The sequence below is a fragment of the Eurytemora carolleeae genome, unplaced genomic scaffold, assembly GCF_000591075.1.
Source record: "Eurytemora carolleeae unplaced genomic scaffold, Eaff_2.0 scaffold31, whole genome shotgun sequence".
Taxonomy (NCBI): Eukaryota; Metazoa; Arthropoda; class Copepoda; order Calanoida; family Temoridae; genus Eurytemora; species Eurytemora carolleeae.
This window is the reverse complement of record NW_019396511.1, coordinates 100789-121970: the sequence shown is the minus strand read 5'-3', so window position 1 is coordinate 121970 and position 21182 is coordinate 100789. Positions and strand designations below refer to the sequence as shown.

The following is a 21182-nucleotide window of genomic DNA, read 5'->3' as shown; positions in this document are numbered from 1 at the left end:
TTAATTATTTCGATTTCTGGGGGGTAATTCTGCAAATCCTGAGGTTCGGAGATCATTTTTGCGGGGATCATGGCGCCTCTGCACCCCCTCCCTAGTTCTACACCGACTACGCTTAACTCCTGTGGACTTCTGCCTCAGGGTCATTGTGAACCAAATACTTATAAATCTTGAAAAGACGACATCTAGTGTTATATCTGTTATTTTAATCAATCTATGGTTTTCATATTCCGTAATTTGATTTGAATTCGAGAAAAACAGCTTAGTTTCGAAAATACCAATGTATATCTGTTTAAAATTTTCATTTACGTTTATATTAGTGTTTTTTTTTTTTTACATTTTTATCATTACGACCCATTTCAAGCCATTTCTGAATTTTGTAAAAAATGCATTTTTTAAACAAATGCCAATTTGAATTCAAAGCAGAGTACAATTTTGCTTCTGTAAAATGCTTTCAGCAAATGTCACAAAATTTAAAACCCGACTTTACGATAGTTTCGTTTTTTGTCGCTGTAATGTCACTAAAAACTATAAATTATAATGTGCTTCAATGCTAAAATCATCATAAACTTAATTTTCAAAATAAGAAATCATAATATTCAATAACTTACAGCATTGGACTGGTCAAAACGTAATTTATTGGATTGATGAAAAGTAAAACTATCTTGATTTGTCAATTAATTACGAAATTATATTTTCACATTTAAAAGTTCAAAGATCATTTTTTCCCAAAGAATAGGCTTATTTTAACAAATTGTTAGTTTTGTTAAAGCACCTTAAAGTATCGACTAGAAACATTTTACAGTAAGATTTTAAGGTAGTCTCTAGAAAAGGAATGGGTCAAAAAATATTCTTGTTCAAGAAGAGGGGTCTTCGAACCCAATTGACCCCTCTTGTATCCGCGCGCCTGTTTTTCATCATACATTTTTAGAAGGAATAAGATTTAATGGGCCGGGCTAACAAAATTTGAAAGATAAGGTACGTGAGGGGTAAAGAACCCTGCCCCCCCCCCCNTAGTTGCGCCACTGTGACCCAACCTTATCTTTCCTTCTCTCTCTCCTGTATTTATGTTATCTGTACTTCGGAACTCGGGATTTCCGACATTGTTTAGTTAGAGTTTAACTTTAGATCAGTAGACCGACTTTGCTGCACCAGTAGCTTACTATTGGGTGAAATTTCAGTTTACATCAGTGAAATTGTATTTTAGATAAATTCCCGCAGCTATATCTTTGTTTAGTATGTGGCGTGGTTAAAAGTTCTTTTTGGGTCAGCTGTAGCTTTTATAAAAAAGAAATGTTTACGCCCCCCATCCCGAGCCATGCCTCTTCCGACTAATAAAAGTTTCTGATCTGCTCTCATCCATTTATTTATCAAAAAGCGTCAGTGATAACTTTCCAACTATGACGCTTATGACGTATAATCTGTTTAATAATGCAGACCAAAGAATGTTTTGAAAATGTCGTCTTCCTTAATATGACGCAATTTTAGTCTGCGTAAAAACAGGTACTTGAGGGGTTAGTATTTTTTCTTTTTTCATTTGTCAATTTTTTAAATTTTACTATGAATCTTTTTCATAATCAACAAATTATCAGATTTTTGAAAAATATAAAAAAATAATTTCTACGCAAATCCCCCTTTGTTATTGCCATGAGACGGCTAGCAACTAGACTAAGGCAGTTTATAGTGGAAAGTGCCTGAGTCACAAATACATTGTTTATATTTTTGTGAAAGAAAGAAAATATATATATATTGTGAAAATGTCGGAAGCTACACATGATTCATTGTAAGTGTTAACTGGGGTCTGTCCTAGTATTGTTTAAAACTCTTATTTTCCATCCGGAAACTTAAAACTGTAGAGCTTTCAGTCTTCACCAAAAGACTCTTATTTTATTAATTGTCTGTCTAAAACACTTATTAAACTCTTCTACAAAAATAAAAAAGTATATATGTTATATTTTTGAATAATGGGGTTTATATATACATTAAATATATACAGGGTGAGTCAAAAAAAGTTTGATTTAAGACGCCTGGTGCAAAATTGTACCTTTTTTGTGCAATTCTCCTGTATGGTGTTTTTTTCAAAATTTTTTGAAAATTTTTTATTTTTTTTTGGTACTCCAATAGCCCCAAAAAATCAGCGAACTTTTTTTCTCTCAAAATCAAAAGTTCAGAAAAGCAAAAATGTGTATATAAATTATTTCTACCGAAATCTAAAATTATAATGATTGAGCCAAAGAATCACAGAAAATTCTTAAAATTGTAATAAGAATATTCGAAATTTTTAGTTCTGGTCTAATTTTTAGTTCCTTTCTTCTTAGTGTATTCTAAAGTATCAAATATACGCTGTTCAGTTGAAACCTTAAAAACCATTGAAAAAAAATTTTCCGTAAAAATTATACCAGAACTGAAAAATGCGAATTTTCTTATTACAATTTTGCAAATTTTCTAAAATTCTGTGATTCAATTTTTTAAAATTTTAGATTTCAATAGAAACAATTTATTCACACATATTTGTTTTTCTGAACTTTTGATTTTGAGAGAAAAAAAAGTTTGCGGATTTTTTTGGGCCATTGAAGTACAAAAAAAATAAAAAATTTTCAAAATTTTTTGAAAAAACACCATACATGAGAATTGCACAAAAAAGGTACAATTTTGCACCAGGCGCCGCAAATCACACTTTTTTTTGACTCACCCTGTATGTATATATATAAATAATAAATTTCATAAAAATTCATTCAAAATTGAATTGGAAATTCTTCGGTAAATGTTATCGAATTATAACTAGAGAACTGTTAATTCTTCAAAATGCAGATAATTGGTTTACATTTTTTGTTATATCTCATTTGATTTTTGATGAATTTTTACGAAATTTTGGAAACAATAGAAGGAACATTTTCCAAACAATTTTTTCAAAAAAAAATGGTTTTGCTATTTTAGGTTTAGTGGTGCAAAAATATTTTTTTTTTTTGCTTAAAATAACCACTAAAAAATTTGGAAAGTGTTGTCCAAAATATCGATAATCCCTATTTATTAACTCAGCCTGTATATATCTATAGTCCTGATATATCCTCTCTGCAACCTGTGACAGATATAGAGCTTCCAACACAGTTCCAGATATCCCAGGATAAACTCACATTGTCAGGTAATTTTCTAAATACTTATTTAAAGGGGGTGTGCGTGGTTTTGTATATAGGGGTATACACTATACAGATCATATTTGAACATTTTAAATTAAAGTAATTTCACGTTTAAATCGTATATGCTTTCAATCACAACCCCTCTAGTTTTAAACCTATTTTTAAAACAAAACATATTTTGAATATCTTAGAAGCTTTTCTCTCTCATCTTCGACGTAAAATCAAAACTAGAGGAGCTACAAGGTCACAAAGTCGTACTATTATTTTAAATTATGAACCTTATTTTTTATCTTATTTTCACGCCCACCTATAATTTTTATGATTTTATTAAAACTAGTTTAACAGTCACATTTTTATCTCCCCCTTTGGAATAAAAAAATTATTTTTGTTTTAAGGACTGATAAACTGTCAGCTGACCCAGGAGTATTCACCCATACATGTTATAGAAGAGGATTCTATCGTTTCATTCACGGTAATTAAGGGTATTGTGATCTTGTAAATGATGATATTGATGATCTTGTAACTATGATATTGATGATCTTGTAATGATAAAATTAAGATTATGTAGATGATGATATTGATGATCTTGTAGGTGATGATATTAATAATTATGTAGATGATGATATTGATGATCTTATAGATGATGATATTGATGATCTTGTAGATGATGATATTTATGATCTTTTAGGTGATGAAATTTATGATCTTGTAAATGATGATATAGATGATCTTGTAGATTATGATATTGTTGATCTTGTAGATTATGATATTGTTGATCTTGTAGATTATGACATTGATGTGTTTATATTTAGTTAAGTCCTCAGGAGACTCTAGATCAGCAAGATCAGCAGCTGGAGATTCTTCTGCAACAACATGAAGTCAATGATATCCAGGTATGATTCATTCCTTTATAAATTCACCCTTTAACAGCTTTATTCATTCTTTAAATCATATCTCAATTTTTCATTATTAAATCTATACGTTCATTTATTCATTTATTCGTTTATTTAATTGATTAATTCATTTTATTTCATTAATTCTTAATATTGTTAATTTGTTCACTATTTTAATAATTTATTCAATAATAGCTGAAGTGCTCGGCGTTGCCCGTGGAATTAAAAAAGTCCANCCCCCCCCCCCCCCCCAAGGGTAGCCATGGGTTGCCAAACAAGCGTCAGCCAATTTGGTTCAGCAGTTTTGCCAGCTATAGCTAAAATATAAATATACATGAGCGAAGAAATTTATTACATTGATTAAGTCACTATTTTGTTAATTTTAATTATTTACTTATTTATTAATTTATATTCTTTCATCATTTCATTTACTCCTTTAATTGATTATTTATTTATTCATTTAATAATTCATTTATTCATTTCTGAATGTTGTTTAGAGTATAATGAATGGATTTGGTAACCCTGATTCCCTCTCAATCATGGATAACAAGGTAGGAATTGATCAGGAAAGATCGCTTAATCTCTCCGGTGAATAGAAAATGATTTTAACTCCAATTTAAAGTTCTCATCTCAGATTAATCTAGAAATAAAAATATTTTGTCGCTAACATTGCAGCGGGAAATTCCAATTCAAAATATAATTAAGTGGATTATTTGCAATTCGATTATTTTTATTCTACTTTCTTTCACGTGTTAAAAATGCGAGTTTTCCTTAAAAATGGAATTTTAACCCTTAAATAATTATTTTTAATTAACTTGACTGTTTTACATATTTGTTTCACCTAAAAAGAAATTCAATTTAGTTTATGGACCTTGTATTCTTGCTCATAAGGGTTCTTCACAAAAAAATGTCTGGCCCGCTTTTAATAAATTGGTTTAGATATATGATATTTCATTGAAAGAGTAAACACCAAGGTTGCAAGACGACCAGGGAAGCAAAGGGACAGTGCGCCAATTTAATGAAATCTTGTGGTGTAGGATGATATGGGAGGGATGTTTAAAGAACCTTGGATGGAGATAGTAGAACAACCTAAATCCAACAGTTTAAGGTACTTACTGTACTTTAAATAGTCAGTGTAATTAGTGTACTTAAATTGAAGTAATTGTACTTGGTGTACTAAGTTTACTAAATGTACTAAGCTTATTTATACTAAAAATCTTAAAGTACATGATGAACCTAAGGTAATTTCAAGTGACCTCCCATACAAAGACAGCAATGATTTACAACAGTACCCTTGAAACCTTAAGCTGATCAGAAATGAGAAAGATAATGTAGTTTTTCTGACTCGAAAAGTGTTCACATGCATCTGTGAGTTTCTCTGTTACTCTCGGAGAGAAACCGCAAATGAAAATAAACAGTTTAAAGAAACAAAAACATTGATATATAATTCATACTTGATCAGACAAAGCTTTCAAGGGTACCGTTGTAAATCCTGGCATTGCCATTTTTGCATAGAGGGTCACTTGAAATTGCGCGTCCAGTCCCTTTAATGTTACTGTACTGTATAGCTTAATTATTGTACTTTTTTGCACTTAGAGATGGGTATAATTAGGAACATTGGGTACCCAGAACAGGACAAGATACATTTTTTTCTTACATTTTTATAGTTTCAAAGTTGAAATTAAAAATAAACAGTGATATCTCTATTTCAAAATGGATTTAGTTCATGGGTAATATGATAGTTTAAAACTAAAAACTAAAAGTTAGCTGTTTCTTGAAATTTGATCAGAACGATTTATCTATTTATGATTCACAGTATTTTAGCTTTATCATTTATTTCTTGCATTGTTTGATGGCATTGGGCGTTTTGTAGCATTGCATTGGGCGTTTTACAATCGGCCTTTTTTATAATTGACGTCTTGGTTTGGGGCGTTATTTTCTAAAATATAAAATAACAATGCTTAAGAATATGTTGATTATGCATGTAAAAAGTTCAAAGCTTTCCTCTTAATATTTTTTTTACAAAAACTGATTAAAAGTTACTTAAGAAGAAAGTAATGAATTTTAGTGGTTAGAATTTATTGGAACCAATCAGAACTAGAAAGATAATCAAACCAATTTCTAAATTACGAATTTTATATTTAGATTCCGATATGAATGTGAGGGTAAAGGAGCAGGGGCACTCCAGGGCAAATTTTCAACACAAGAAACAAAAACATTTCCGAAAATCAAGGTAGGATTAGGTCATCTGCAAACTGAGAAACACGTCAAGGGGTCAATATCACTTTGAATATTGTTGTGATTCAGGCTTTGCCATTCAAAATACGATTACAGTTCCTTGAATATTATTGTTTAGGTTCATGGATTCCAGGGGTTTGCTACAGTTGTAGTCAGCTGTGTAACACATAACCAGGATCCACCTAAAGCACATCCTCATAACCTTGTCAGTCCAGCCTCGGTAGGTTTAAACCACATGCTCATAACCTCGTCAGTCCAGCCTCGGTAGGTTTAAACCCCATCCTCATAACCTCGTCAGTCCAGCCTCGGTAGGTTTAAGCCCCATCCTCATAACCTCGTCAGTCCAGCCTCGGTAGGTTTAATCCTCATCCTCATAACCTCGTCAGTCCAGCCACGGTAGGTTTAAACCTCATTCTCATAACCTCGTCAGTCCAGCCTCGGTAGGTTTAATCCTCATCCTCATAACCTCGTCAGTTCAGCCTCGGTAGGTATAAACCACATTCTCATAACCTCGTCAGTCCAGCCTCGGTAGGTATAAACCACATCCTCATAACCTCGTCAGTCCAGCAGCCTCGATTGGTTTAAACACCATCCTCATAACCTTGTCAGTCCAGTCTAGGGAGTAAGGAATAGAAGGGAGATATAACTGACGCGGTTCGCCCTACCTTATGATTATACATGCTTTACAGACGAAGTACTCCATTTGAAAAAGAGTTTTTTTAAAGGTCGTCTTTTAATTTTTTAAATGTACTTTTTACTTTACCATTATAAATAAAAACAATCTTATTTAATATAAAAAATACGTTTGTATTGCTAATAATTTTGCATCTTAAAAATGAATTTATTTGGCGATGTTCAGCATACTTTTTTCCCTGTTAAATGTATTCAATGACCTTTTCTGAATACATGTACGCGGTAATTGTGCATAAGAACACATTTAAATATTTCTTATTCATATGGATTACTTCGTCTGTAAAGCATGTACAATCATATGGTAGGGCGAACCGCGTCAGTTATATCTCCCTTCTATTCCTTACTCCCTGGTCCAGCCTCGGTAGGTTTAAACCCGATCCTCATAACCTTGTTAGTCCAGCCTCGAAAGGTTTAAACCCGATCCTCATATCCTCGTCAGTCCAGCCTCGGTAGGTTTAAACCCCATCCTCGTAACCTCGTCAGTCCAACCTCGGTTTGGTTTAAACCCCATGCTCATAACTTCGTCAGTCCAGCCTCGGTAGGTTTAAGCCCCATCCTCATAACCTCGTCAGTCCAACCTCGGTAGGTTTAAACCCCATCCTCATAACCTCGTCAGTCCAGCCTCGGTACGTTTAATCCTCATCCTCATAACCTCGTCAGTCCAGCCTTGGTAGGTTTAAACCCCATCCGCATAACTTCCATCGTCTAAAGGAGCATCATCTATGACTAAATTAGCATCTGATAGATCTAAAGTAGCACTCATTGGGTCAATATTAACACTTTAATAATGTATTATCCCTAGGTCCCAAATGAATGTATTATCTCTAGTTCCCAAATAAATCTATTATCCCTGGGTCCCGAATAATTTATCTCTAGCTAGGTCCTGAATGAATGTATTATCCATAGGTCTCGAATAAATGTATTATCTCTAGGTCCCGAATAAATCTATCATCTCTAGGTCCCGAATAAATGTATTATCTCTAGGTCCAGAATGAATGTATTATCTCTAGGTCCCGAATAAATGTATTATTCCTAGGTCCCGAATAAATGTATTATTCCTAGGTCCCGAATAAATGTATTATTCCTAGGTCCCGAATAAATGTATTATCCTTAGGTCCCGAATAAATGTATTATTCCTAGGTCCCGAATAAATGTAATATTCCTAGGTCCCGAATGAATGTTTTATCTCTAGGTCCCGAACAAATGTATTTTTCCTAGGTCCCGAATAAATGTATTATTCCTAGGTCCCGAATAAATGTATTATTCCTAGGTCCCGAATAAATGTAATATTCTTAGGTCCCAAATGGATGTAAGTTTGGAATCTGTACACAAGTAATCAACCCTGAGACAATGACAGCAGAATTCCCCCATCTTGGTATTCAGTGTGTCAGGTAAAAAGATAGATCGATAGATATTAAAGAGACTGTGTACGTGATTTAAAATTAAACTCCATTGATAGAGATGCACGACACTTTTAAAAAACATTATCTGATCAAGAAAGAATTAAATTCTCATGTTTTCTCTTTGAAAATTGAATACTTTCAATGGGGGTTTCTCTTAGAATAGTGACTTATTAAAGCAAGGAAAACACCGATTTTTTTTTCACGTTATTGATCAGATTTATATATTCATAATACCGATTCGGTGTAAGTCCCTTAAAAGTCCTGCAGATATGGAGAATTTTGTCCAGAATAGACAATTCAGAGTGTATTTAATATTTTGAAATTTGAACACAATTTTTAATATCTCCGGTATGAAAGCACAAAAAATGCCAGGGCTAGGTAAGTTTCGGTGTTTTAGAAATCATAAATGTAAAAGTATGTTTCCAAATGAATGCCGCATATTATTTCTAAGATCAAAGACGATATTCAAGTTCTTTCTATTCATTGTCATGTTTCGTGGCACACACTGTAGTTAAAAAATCACTTTTAATTTGCTTTTAAAAAATCCAATGAGCATGAGACGCAGAGCCATTGTGCATTGTAAACTAAGCTTAAATTAACTTAATTAAATCACTAAATTAGTGATTTAATTAAGTTAAAGTAAAACTATTTGCTTTGTAACAACATCAAAAGTCAAAACACATAAATATTGAAAAAACGTCGTCTTCCTATTCCATTGTTTACTGGTTATCCCTGTATGTCAAAATATTTAGGAGGAAGGATATAAAACGATCCCTGGACCTACGACGAGAAAAGAAGGTTGACCCATACCGCCAGGGCTGGAAGCATGTAGAGAATCCACAGAATATAGATCTTAATGCCGTTAAACTCTGCTTCCATGTAAGAAAAAATAAACAAATCAGAAATTAAATTCAAATTCAATGTGTATCGTTCTCAAAAATGGCTTTCTTTTGAATCGAAAAATCTAATGTACAAATGACTAAGTCGCCATAATTTTCATTAAGAACTGCTAAAACTTACATCTAAGGTACACACTCACAGAATGTATAATCATATTATTAATGTTTTTTTAACACATTTTGGTTCGGGACAACCCGGACAAGTGTATGAAATATACTATCAACCAAGGTTGGATTTAGGTTTGGTATGAAGCGGATGTTCCTGGGAAATGCACGAAACCAATGAAACCGGTTTGCTCCGATCCCATCTACGATGCCAAGGAAACCAAACCAAATCATGAATTCAAAATGGCGGCAAACATTTATTTCTATCTTCCATGCTAGGTTTACGTAAATTTTTAGTTTGTTATTTTACAGCATACATTTCTATTGTCAAAAGTACGTTGAAAAGTCAACTTTTAATTGGTTTAACTCGGTGCAGGCTAAAAAGGAACTTCAGATTTGTGACATTTCTGACACTTCGTCCCCGGCTCTAGGGGATAAGAAGATTATAATACTCTGTGAGAAGATTTCAAGGTACAGTTAAAAAAGAGTTTGGATAGAGTTTACCTTTAATTTCTGTTTTCTTTAAAAGGCATAGTGTAAGAACTTGCAAAGCAAATGTTTTTTTCTAAACATTTCTTTTCTCACAACAGTTTTGAAATTTTTTTTTTTTAACGATCCAAAACTATGAAAAAACTAGTCTAGGCGATTTGAACGGCAAAAAGATTTCAAGGTAGAAGGAAGATTTTAAAGCAAATCAAATATTAATCAAAATTTGTTTTCTTTTAGAGACGACATTCGGGTTCGTTTTTACGACGAAGCAGGATGGGAGGCTTATGCTAACTTTTCCCCTAGTGAAGTCCATAAACAATATGCGATATCATTTAAAACTCCAAAGTACAGGGTAAGCATTGAGTATTTTTGCACCGGAGACGAAAATTTAAAGAAATAAATTAACCAAACTTTAATTTTTGATTTCGATTTTTTGTCTAAACCCAAAAAGTTCTTAAAAATTACATCTGTAAAGGAATTGAGTCGTAACCACAAACTCGGATTTGATAATCACTATATCTTTGCAACCAAATAATGTAGACCTTGGATATTTTAAACTATGAATTCTGTTAGATCAAATAATTTGAGTTTGAAATATCAAAGGGTTACAACATCGGGTTTTAAAGATATGACTCAATTCCTTATGTTGAAACGGAATAAAATGGAAAAGTTGGATTCATCGTTTGGTTTAACATGGTTGCAGAACACTCATAAACTTTTTAAAGTATTGTAAAGTTTTACAACTGAACTTAAGTCTAAACAAGAATCATTGAGATATTAATGTTTTTCTCTTTTAAAACTGATTGTTTTCAAGCAAAAAACGAAGATATCTTCTACGAAATTGATAAGATAACTACAGTTCCTTTAAATCTGAAAATTAAAGACGAAGTTGTAATAAAGGGTTACCCACAAAGGATGAGATAGTAAAGACGACCTGAAGCGAATATATACCGAATATGAATACTGCCTTTTTTTAATGATTGTCTAAAGATAGTTAAATAAGTGGCATGGAATCATGAATATAAGGAAGCAGACAGTATAAATTACGTTGCAGTCGTCTCTGAAGTCTCATCCTTTGAGGGTAACCTTGTATAGTCCAGAAATGTGCCTTATTTGGGATAAACAACCTTCCTGTAGGTCATTGCAAGCCAACAATGACTCTATAAATTGTCTTTTAACATTATTTATAATTATTGGTCAAATTTTGTTCCAGGATTTGAATATAAAAGAGAAGGTGAGGGTTCAGGTGGAACTCTGTAAAGTAAACGGAGAAACAAGTGAGCCTCAGGTGGGATATTTAACTGTTAAAGGGAGTGACTGTCTAGGTAGTTGAACTGAATGCCTCCTGAAAAAGGAAGTGCCTGCCTAGTTTTGATAGTTTAACTGAATGCCCTCAGAATGATCCAGTCTCGAGATTTTTAAAACGCAAATATTCGGTCTTATGTACTAATCATAGGACGTAAAATCATTAGATAAGTATCAAATAAATCCTGATATATTTCTCTGCAATACTACTCTCCCAGTTCAATTACCATATTTAGCCAGTCACTCCCTTTAAAGGAGTTTTTTACGACCTAACGAAAATGATCAAATGCTGTTCGATTATCATAATTTCTGAAATAATATTGATTTGATAGAATCTTAGAAAAAAGATTATAAAAAGCTTTCAAATTATAAATGGCTTTCAAATTATAAATGGCTTTAAAATTATAAATGGATTTCAAAATTATAAATGGATTTTAAAATTATATATGGATTTCAAAATTATAAATGGATTTCAAAACTATAAATGGATTTCAAAACTATAAATGGCTTTAAAAATTTTAAATGGATTTCAAAACTATAAATGGATTTCAAAATGTCAAATGGATTTCAAAATTTTTTAATGGATTTCAAAATTTTAAATGGATTTTAAAATTATATATGGATTTCAAAACTATAAATGTATTTCGAAAATATATATGGCTTTCAAAATTTTAAATGGATTTTAAAATTATAAATGAATTTCAAAATTATAAATGAATTTCAAAATGTTAAATGGATTTTAAAATGATAAATGGATTTCAAAATTATAAATGGATTTCAAAATTATAAATGGATTTCAAAATTATAAATGGATTTCAAAATTATAAATGGATTTCAAATTAAAAATAGCTTTCAAAATTATCTAAATAAATTGTTTATTGGATTAAATTATTAGAACAAAATGAACTTTTCTCGTAAAGTTCTGAAAAGAAAATTTTATACCCATTGACACAAGGGTTCTCCACACTGAGAAATATATTGACATTTTTTGGGAACAAAAAATTTTTTTTCAGTGAATTATAGGACAATAGTAAATCTTTCAATTTAAGAGTGTCACAAAATATTTACAATTCAGAGGCTCAGTCTTGAGTCTAATTATGTCAGCCTCGACTTTGGCATTTAAAGTTAGGCCGAACTTGGCGAGTTTTGTTGAATTGGTTTTAAAATTAAACACAACTTTAATAAAAATTTAACCAGACATATCTTAAGAAAATATTTCATTTTGGCCATTGCTTTGTTTATCTGTTTGTCTTATTTTGTGTTTTTTAAAATTATTTTACCTTAAAGTATGCATTATATACATTATATTTAAGAATACGTTTTTTCTTTGATTTGCTTTAAAACGATTATTTCAGTTTTTTTTCATATTCTTGAAATTCAAATATTTTCTTTTTTTGTTTAGGATTTCTACTATCTCCCCACAAACCGAACTACTCCCAACGGTAATAAGCTAAGTATGGAAAGCAGATGTCAGTTTACGGAATAAAAGCAATCCAACAATTTTGAAATTTATTGTTTTAAGTCCAGGGACGTATGCAGGAATTTATCCAAGGTGGCTTAATTTTTTTCCTTCTCGGGGAGCTCAGCAGCCGGTGGACCCAGAAACCCCCTGAAAAACCATAGATTTTACAAACCCAAGTCCATAGCCCCCTCCCCCATCATGAATACGCCTTTATTTATGTTTAGTCTTAAACAAACGATAATATAGAGTTCTGATTAGTTATGGAAATGGGTTAAGATTTAAGATATAAAAAGTTTTAAAAAATCCAAAATACAAGAGCCTAACAAAAAGAACTAAGTCTAACTTTAAAATATGACTTGAATAAAGAGGCACCAATCAACTATACAACGAACATAAAAGTAAGCCAACAACAATGAAACAAACATAAAAGTAAGCCAACAACAATGAAACGAACATACAAGTAAGCCAACAACAATGAAACAAACATACAAGTAATCCAACAACAATGAAACAAATATACAAGTAAGCCAACAACAATGAAACGAACATACAAGTAAGCCAACAACAATGAAACAAATATAAAAATATCCAACAACTAAGAACAAACATACAAATAATCGAACAATAACAATTCTAATTAACAGACAAATATTGAAACAAAAATACTGACAAATAAGCAGACACTTGAAATGGTCAAACAATTTAATTTGACAAACCAACATGCAATCAATCGGGGCCAAAAACCAACAATCTATAAAGACAAACAACCAAACAATTAAACAATATATGTTTAGTTTCGTCCTATGGTGAGGAGATCTGCAAACAAGAAATTAAACTTGAAGATAATTCTCTTTATAAATCCCAGCGTATGCAGGTCAGATCAATTTAAAAGGAGTCTTCGCCAATTTTGAAAAGGGGACATGGAATATATGACATTGCAGATGCGTTGTAGAACACTTCTAGGAAATTCGATGACGGACAAACTATGAAAAAAAATGTAAAAGTCGGAATTTTTGTGTTGTGAATCTCTGGATCAAGCATTGACCTAGCTAGATTACACTAATTCCTCTTAAATTTCCCACAATTTAGTCATACTTTACAAGTGATAATTTTAATTTGATTTGATATGATGGATCAAGCACTGATTCTAAAAGTTAAAACTGCCCACATTGGAAATGGAGATGAAGCAATCCAGATTAAGTACACAAATGTTCCGACCTTGAGTTTATGAATTATTCAAGAGGTTTTCATTTAACCACTGAATTGAAACTATCTAAAAAATATATTTTTGAGAGACAAGCGAATATCATTTGTATATATAGTCCCTTATTGTTATTGTTATTGTCATTTTCATTGTCATTGTCATTATTGTTATTGTTACAGGGTGGCCAAAATGTACGTATTGTACGGATTGATCTTTTTTTAACCCTAAAATTGTACGGATTGTACGGATTGTACGGATTTGTTTTCAAATTGTACGGATTGTATTTGTCATTGTCATTGTCATTGTCATTGTCATTGTTATTGTCATTGTTATTGTTATTGTTATTGTTATTGTTATTGTTATTGTTATTGTTATTGTTATCGTTATCGTTATCGTTTTATGGTTATTGTTATTGTTATTGTTGCAAACCTAAAAATCTGAAATATGTTCTATAATATATATTTGTTGGCTAGATGATTCCTCGGTCCAATGTTGGTAAAAGTCCGTATACTCATATACAACTAGGACAACAGGGAGGGTTCGTGTTAGCGGAGGTAATTGTTTTAAAGGGACTGTACACGTTCGTCTAAAAGAAGTATTTCCGATTCGATTTGATACTCTTCAAGCTTTTGTCTAAACAATATATTTTTCTGTTTTCTATGAAAATTGATTATTTTTAATGAGATTTTTTTCATGATAAACTTTTCAAGAAAACGACAATATCTTCCTCATTGTTAGTCGGATTAAGATTTAAAGGGTATCGATCGTACTCGGACATGCCGGTCAGAAAAGTGAAGATCAATAAAATCTGGGCCTAGATTCCCTTTAAATCTTAATTAAGTACATTTGATTTCTTAAAACTGTCATTATTTATTTCTTTTATAATTAAAAGTTTTGCAAGGTGGGCTAGAAATATTTAAAGAAAGTTTCTAAAATGTTAAAAATTTGAATTTAAATATCCTTTACATTGTTTCAACTGATTCCTTAAAATTCTAGAATTTTTCCTTAAAATTCTAGAATTTTAATAAAAAGTTTGAATTTGATTGACAATGGTAAATGACTGGTCTTATTGAAGCAAAAATGGATATCAAAATTTTTTTTATTCCGTCTTAATTCAGAAACGGGATACTGGAGATGGTGGAGGAAGAGGCGTACTTGGAGGGGAAGGAGTGGTTGGAGGTAGAGGAGTAGTTGGAGGTGGAGGCGTGGTTGGAGTAGACCAAAGCTCAGATTTTTCCCTCTCAAATGTACAACCTTTCAATCTCATCCAAATAATCTCCAGACTATAATGATAATTTATATCCAGCTTAAATACTTATGCCTTATCAAAAAGTTGTGTTTTTTGTTTAAGAATTGGAATAATAATAATAATAATAACCATCAGTCAATCATAATTTCAATCAACAACCTGCTAGACTACCCTGACCTGCTTTTTTTAAATTAACAACCTGCTTAACTACCCTGACAGTGACATGCTCTATTTAGTTAAGTAACTTGCTAAACTACCCTGACATGCTGGGTATGCAGACCAACATGCACAGATTGCAGAATGCAGGAAAATCTCAAAAATAAAAAGAATATTCTCCATTTCATTCATGAATTGCTGATTGCAAATAAAAAAATATTTGTAAAATTTTGAGATGCCTGGGTTTTCAGGCAGTCCTATTGATATTCCTTCTAGTCTGGGCAGTCCCAACTATGCATACCAAGATCAAAACTATCAGGTCAGATTACAACTTAAAGGGACTGTACGCGCAATTTCAAGAGACCTATCATGCAAAGATGACAATGCCAGATTTACAACGGTATCCTTGAAAGGTTTGGTTGATCAAGTATGAATTAGATATCAATGTTTATAATTTTGAAAACTGATATGGAATGGATGGAATGGATATGGAATATGGAATGTACGTGGATTTTCTAAAAAAAGTGACATATAATTACCCACTTTTAAACCTAAAATAACTTACACAGTTTGTATCTGATAAAGCTTGAAAGGACCCGTTGTTAATCTATGCATGGAAGGTTACTTAAAATTACACTTACATCAGCATTTAAATACATTAGAACCTGCCATATACTGATTAAATATTTCAAAGGTTTAGAAATAAATTATGAAACTGTAAGGTTTAGGTTTGTTTAAGGTTTGCAAGTTTTCAAGAAGATAAACTTTAACAAAAAAAGATCAGAATCTAGACTTAAATAAAAGATTAAAAAGCCCCCTTTAATAAATATGTTTTAAAACAATTTTATTTAAATATTGTCATCGAAGATCAAATTTGAATTCTATGTAGTCGAAGAAATTGAAATTTTGCTTGATTTACTGTATATATTAAAATGTATGTTTATGTACTCTTTGAACAGAATGTAAGTACTGCAATGTATTAATATGTATGTTTATGTACTCTTTGTACAGAATGTGAGTACTGCAATGTATTAATATGTATGTTTATGTATTCTTTGTACAGAATGTGAGCACTGCAATGTATTAATATGTATGTTTATGTACTCTTTGAACAGAATGTGAGTACTGCAATGTATTAATATGTATGTTTATGTACTCTTTTTACAGAATGTGAGTACTGCAATGTACCAAGATCAGGGAAACCTTAATGTTGGATTAACCCCAGGTATGTGCTCTTATAATTTTTAGCTGTACAATTGTATAATATACCCACAAAGAACGAGATTTTAGAGACGATTGTACAGAATGATTCACCGCAAATGTAAACTTTTTTCTTTTTTACCTATTAATGAATAGAAGACTTATTTTAACCTCGGAATTGTCAAATTCAAAGTGTTTCTAGTCGTCCTAAATGTCTCGTCCTTTATAGGTAACCCCGTGTATAACAAAATATATTTGACGCTTAGCGCCCGTTCTATATTAAGAATTTCAGCTTTTAACACACACTAATAACTGTACAGGAGGGATGGTAATTAACGCTCAGGGCACTAATTACTCCATTGGAGGGATGGTAATTAACACTTTGGATACAAATAATTCCTCCGTCTTCCCCAAATCCAGTCCCACAACGTATCACATCAGTTCAGTTCTAATTGATACCACGGTAAACTGCCAGGAGACCAATCTGAAAACAGCTCTGCTATGGCTGCTCTCCTTCCGATTATAATTAATAGAAATCATATAAATATGTAATTTTTATACACAACCTGTCATATTTTCAACGGAAAAATAAATTATTAGATTAGATTAGATTAGAATTATGTGGAGTAATTAGTGTTCTTAGTGTTAATTACCATCCCTACGATGGAATAATTAGTGTCCTGAGTGTTAATTATCATCCCTTCGATGAAGTAATTAGTGTCCTGGTTGTGTAATTTACCATCCCTCGGATGGAGTAATACGCATTGAATAAATAAAAAACATTCTCTCCGGTGGAAAAAATTTCCCTCAGGTGGCCTCCGCTCCAGCGGAGGGGTTCCAATATGCTGCTGCAAACTTCAAAGTGTATTTTTGCCATTTTTCTTTAAATATATTTTTTAGATCTTGGAGATTATTATCAGCTGAATGAGATGACGGAAACTGTGAACAATCTTTCAGAGACTTTAACGCAGAATATGAATATTCAACAACCTGTTCAACAACCTGTTCAGCAACCTGTTCAACAACAACAACAACATCCAGACCGGGTAAAACATCTTTTCTTTCTGTTTCATAGATTAATCCCCCCTCAGCTCCCTTAATAATTAAAGATCATCTTTTATTGGATAAAGTAAAAGCAAATCTGAAGTTTTCTATTATTATATTTTTGTTACTTTTATCAGTCTGATTTGTTTTCAGAGTGCGGGTAAAAGATCACAGAAGGATGCTAACTTAGAATCTGGTTCCCTTCAGCTTCCCTATCAGCAGGCAGGGGTCAAATAGTAAAGCGCCATCTTGAAATTAATGGAATTTAAAAAACAGCTGGAAAAAAGTTCGAATGGGTTTTCTCAAAATATTTCCGCTAAAGCTGGACCAAAGGCAATTAAAACCTTCTGCAATAGTTCAATAGTCTTTATTAAAGACACATCATTTATTACACACATTTTTGTATAATTTTAATAAAAATAGTTTAAATGTTTGACCATCTTAACAGGCCAAGACAGACGAGAGTAAACCTAACTTGTCCCGGCAGCAATCCTCCTTAAACACTCCGACCGTTAGCGAGCAGTTGACCTCGAGTTCCTCGATCAATATCCACGCTATGAACCTGGCGGGGGGATCCTTAAACAGCTTCTAAATCTCTTTCTCTCGTAAACTATTTTTGATTTCACAAAGATAGAACAAAATATAGTAGAAATGTATTTTTTCTCCTCAAAATGTGAACTGTGTTCTAAATATAGGATTTGGGGGACGACTACAAAACGCTCCCAGTTACTACAGTGAGAATCAGAAAATTATGAAATAGGACGACGAAATTATAGCAATACTTAAGTGTACATATTTGATGTTGTTACGAAGCAAATAGCTTTATAAAAGTATCTTTTACAATCTTGGTCTGTTTGCACAATTGGTGTGTCTAATGTTCGTTTGACAATTTAAAGCCATAATTAACGTCTAAAAGTCGTCTTCTTATTCCAAAGTATTCTGGTTCTCACTGTAGTGTAGGCTACAGTAAGGCCCATATAACTAAAAAACAGGAAGATGACATGTTTGTTGTTGATTTTGTTTTGAAATTGTTTTACAATTAGATTAAAATCAAGTTATAAAGTGAAATAGGTCTGTGGTAGCTGCACAATTTCTGTGTTTCATGTTCATTGGTTTTTTAAACCCACATACTATTTATTCCACAGTTTCAGGAGTCCAGCTAATAATAGAAAAGTTTTAAATGTTTGTACAATCAGTGGTTTTTTATAACTGGATATTTGCATTTTCCTTTTTATAGACTATCATGTAAGCATTATGATGAAACTTGTACAAAATGTAATTTTTTATTAAGATATTGTTTTAAATATTATAAGATTTTATTTATAGTTGCTAACTACTTATATGAACTCGGGTTAAAGTGCCTTTTTAAAATATTTTTTTTAATATTTTAAATTCCCATAATTTTCAAGTAAAAGTTATTTAGTTTTTTTTTAATGCAAAGTTAGTTTGGATCGTTCTTGTTCAAAACATAAATGAACTATTTAATATAAAAGTCAAGAAAGGCTTATTTAAATATTCTAATGCTGGCAAATTGTTATAAATTATCGAAGCTAACGAAAAGTAAAATAAAGAATTGCATTTCCAATGGTTGAAGGCGGAAGAGTTAACCAGCGGTTGAAACAAAAATGTATTATAAAATAATTGTGTTACCTTTCATCGAAGAAAAAAATTTGCAATAAAAAATCTATTTTTATCAAAACTAACTGCTAGTCAAAGTCAAAGCTATGTCTCCTCCACTACCGCTGGATTTTTTTCTCCATGGAATATTTCATTGCAAAGTTCGACTTTACCAATGAGGCCAGAGGCGTATTCAGGGGGGGCTATGGGGGCTAAGTCCCCCCCCTGGACCAGTGAAATCTATTGATTTCAAGGGGTTTTCAGCCCCCCCCCCTGGAAAGAGAAAAAAAAATTAAGCTCCCCCCCTGGACAAATTCCTGAATACGCCTCTGAATGAGGCCATGGCCCATGGAAGGTTATGGCCGGTTGAAATACAAATTTAGCAGCTAAATAAGTTCAATTTATTTTTATTTTTTATCTATCTTTGAAATCTTAAATAATGTCAGCGTAATTTTAAATGACCTTCCATTTAACCCTTAAAGGTTTTATGGGGGGGGGGTCTGATTCTATGAATTAGACTGGGGCGTCTCCCCCCCTTTCCCTAGAAAAGGTCTAATAGTAAAGGTATTGAGTTGCAATAAATGTTCTTAATCCAATTTTTTAAGGCAAGCTCCTTAAAAAAAGTAAGTAAGTTAACTTTAATAGTTCGGGTGCAAGGGATTTATGATAAAATGTCTTTAGAAGGTAAAATGTAATAAACAATTTTTTTCCTTTTTTAATGTGTGAAAAATATTTTTCTTGTTTCATATATATTTTTAAGGGCTTTTCAAAAGTTAAAAAAAAGTTTGGGCTATTTCACGAAATTACGGACAGTTATTTTTACCTTTCTGTAATCTGTACCCTACCCTATGCATTAAAATAATGCAAAAGTCCTTGAAATTACTATTCCTTAAAAGTCGAAAAAAAAATTCAAATCGATACCTTTAGAAATAAAAGTGTTAGGGAAATAAAAAGTCTAAAACCTTTATCTGATCAAGGATGACAGACTTTCCCTTGTTAATCTACGAAACGCGCTTGTAATTGTTGAACACTCAAATTCAACTATAACATTTTTCAATATAAACTCGGATTCTTTTAATTTTCTTTAAAAAATGCCTAGATTTTTTAAAGATTTGAACCCCTTTTTTTAGAATGCCGCCAAATATTTTTAATTTGCACCTAAATTAAATTTTTTTATCCCCAAATGTTCATTAATTACAACCAACTTTAAAATTTATAGCCCTATCTAAAAAATGCCCCTTATTTTATTTAGAAAATGCTCAAAAAATTAATAAGGTTTGGCCCCGACAAAAAAATAACCCTTAGTTTATAAAAATGCCCCTTTATACATTTTAAAATGCCCTTAAATTAAAAAATTTGCCCCAAATACAAAGGTTTAAGATTACGGAAACGAAATGTGTAACTAAACACAGCACAATTCTCCAGCTGTAATACTTAGAGGCAGTAAGGCAACTGACTACTGACTATACGGACTCTGGAGTTTACATATAGAAGTAGAACTGGAGTTAACAGATGTTACGTAGGATAGAACTAGATTTTACAGAAATATAAAGGAGGAGATCTTAAGTCTACAGATTGAAAGTAGAAGAACTGGATCGAGTGTACAGATAGAAAGTAGAAGAACTGGAGTTTACAGATAGAAAGTAGAAGAACTGGAGTTTACAAATAGAAAGTAGAAGAACTGGAAGTGTACAAATAGAAAGTAGAAGAACTGGAGTTTACAAATAGAAAGTAGGAGAACTGGGTCTTACATAATGTAATACATATAGAGTATGAGAACTGGAGTTTACTGATAGTTAGTAGAACTGGAGTCAACAGATGTTAAGTAGGATAGAACTAGATTTTACAGAAATATAAAGGAGGAGAACTTAAGTCTACAGATAGAAAGTAGAAGAACTGGATCGAGTGTACAGATAGAAAGTAGATCAGAACTGGAGTTTACAAATAGAAAGTAGAAGAACTGGATCGAGTGTACAGATAGAAAGTAGATCAGAACTGGAGTTTACAAATAGAATGTAGAAGAACTGGAGTGTACAGATAGAAAGTAGATCAGAACTGGAGTTTACAAATAGAAAGTAGAAGAACTGGAGT

General features: G+C 31.9%; 3 protein-coding genes across 6 annotated transcripts in view; all 3 read left to right on the top strand.

Moving 5' to 3' along the window:
- The first annotated feature begins 1669 nt into the window (after positions 1 to 1669).
- On the top strand, positions 1670 to 15114 carry LOC111704622 (embryonic polarity protein dorsal). The gene is made up of 18 exons (XM_023476911.1): positions 1670 to 1780; positions 3054 to 3139; positions 3530 to 3606; positions 3947 to 4027; positions 4525 to 4578; positions 5065 to 5135; positions 6173 to 6260; positions 6384 to 6485; positions 8255 to 8349; positions 9114 to 9240; positions 9501 to 9581; positions 9742 to 9836; positions 10092 to 10206; positions 11068 to 11142; positions 12562 to 12601; positions 13416 to 13495; positions 14299 to 14379; positions 14944 to 15114. The coding sequence occupies exons 1-18, from the start codon at positions 1755 to 1757 to the stop codon at positions 15112 to 15114; spliced, it is 1545 nt and encodes a 514-aa protein (XP_023332679.1). The 5' UTR covers positions 1670 to 1754.
- A 174-nt stretch (positions 15115 to 15288) lies between these two features.
- LOC111704636 (uncharacterized) lies at positions 15289 to 19084 on the top strand. Of its 3 annotated transcripts, none has more exons than XR_002765863.1 (7): positions 15289 to 15380; positions 15482 to 15549; positions 16398 to 16455; positions 17331 to 17476; positions 17628 to 17696; positions 17923 to 18208; positions 18435 to 19084. XR_002765863.1 is itself a non-coding variant. In XM_023476930.1 (6 exons), the coding sequence occupies exons 1-6, from the start codon at positions 15338 to 15340 to the stop codon at positions 18064 to 18066; spliced, it is 528 nt and encodes a 175-aa protein (XP_023332698.1). In that variant the 5' UTR covers positions 15289 to 15337; the 3' UTR covers positions 18067 to 19084. The 3 variants fall into 3 exon arrangements, 1 of the variants encoding a protein (XP_023332698.1); XR_002765862.1 differs by having other exon boundaries at positions 18430 to 19084; XM_023476930.1 differs by having other exon boundaries at positions 17923 to 19084.
- Positions 16138 to 21182, top strand: part of LOC111704635 (mediator of RNA polymerase II transcription subunit 12) — a 50253-nt gene continuing 45208 nt past the window's right edge. For both annotated transcript variants that reach the window (XM_023476929.1, XM_023476928.1), the window contains exons 1-2: positions 16138 to 16150; positions 20046 to 20051. The gene's annotated coding sequence lies outside the window, so the exon portion shown is untranslated. The remainder of the gene's footprint in view (positions 16151 to 20045; positions 20052 to 21182) is intronic.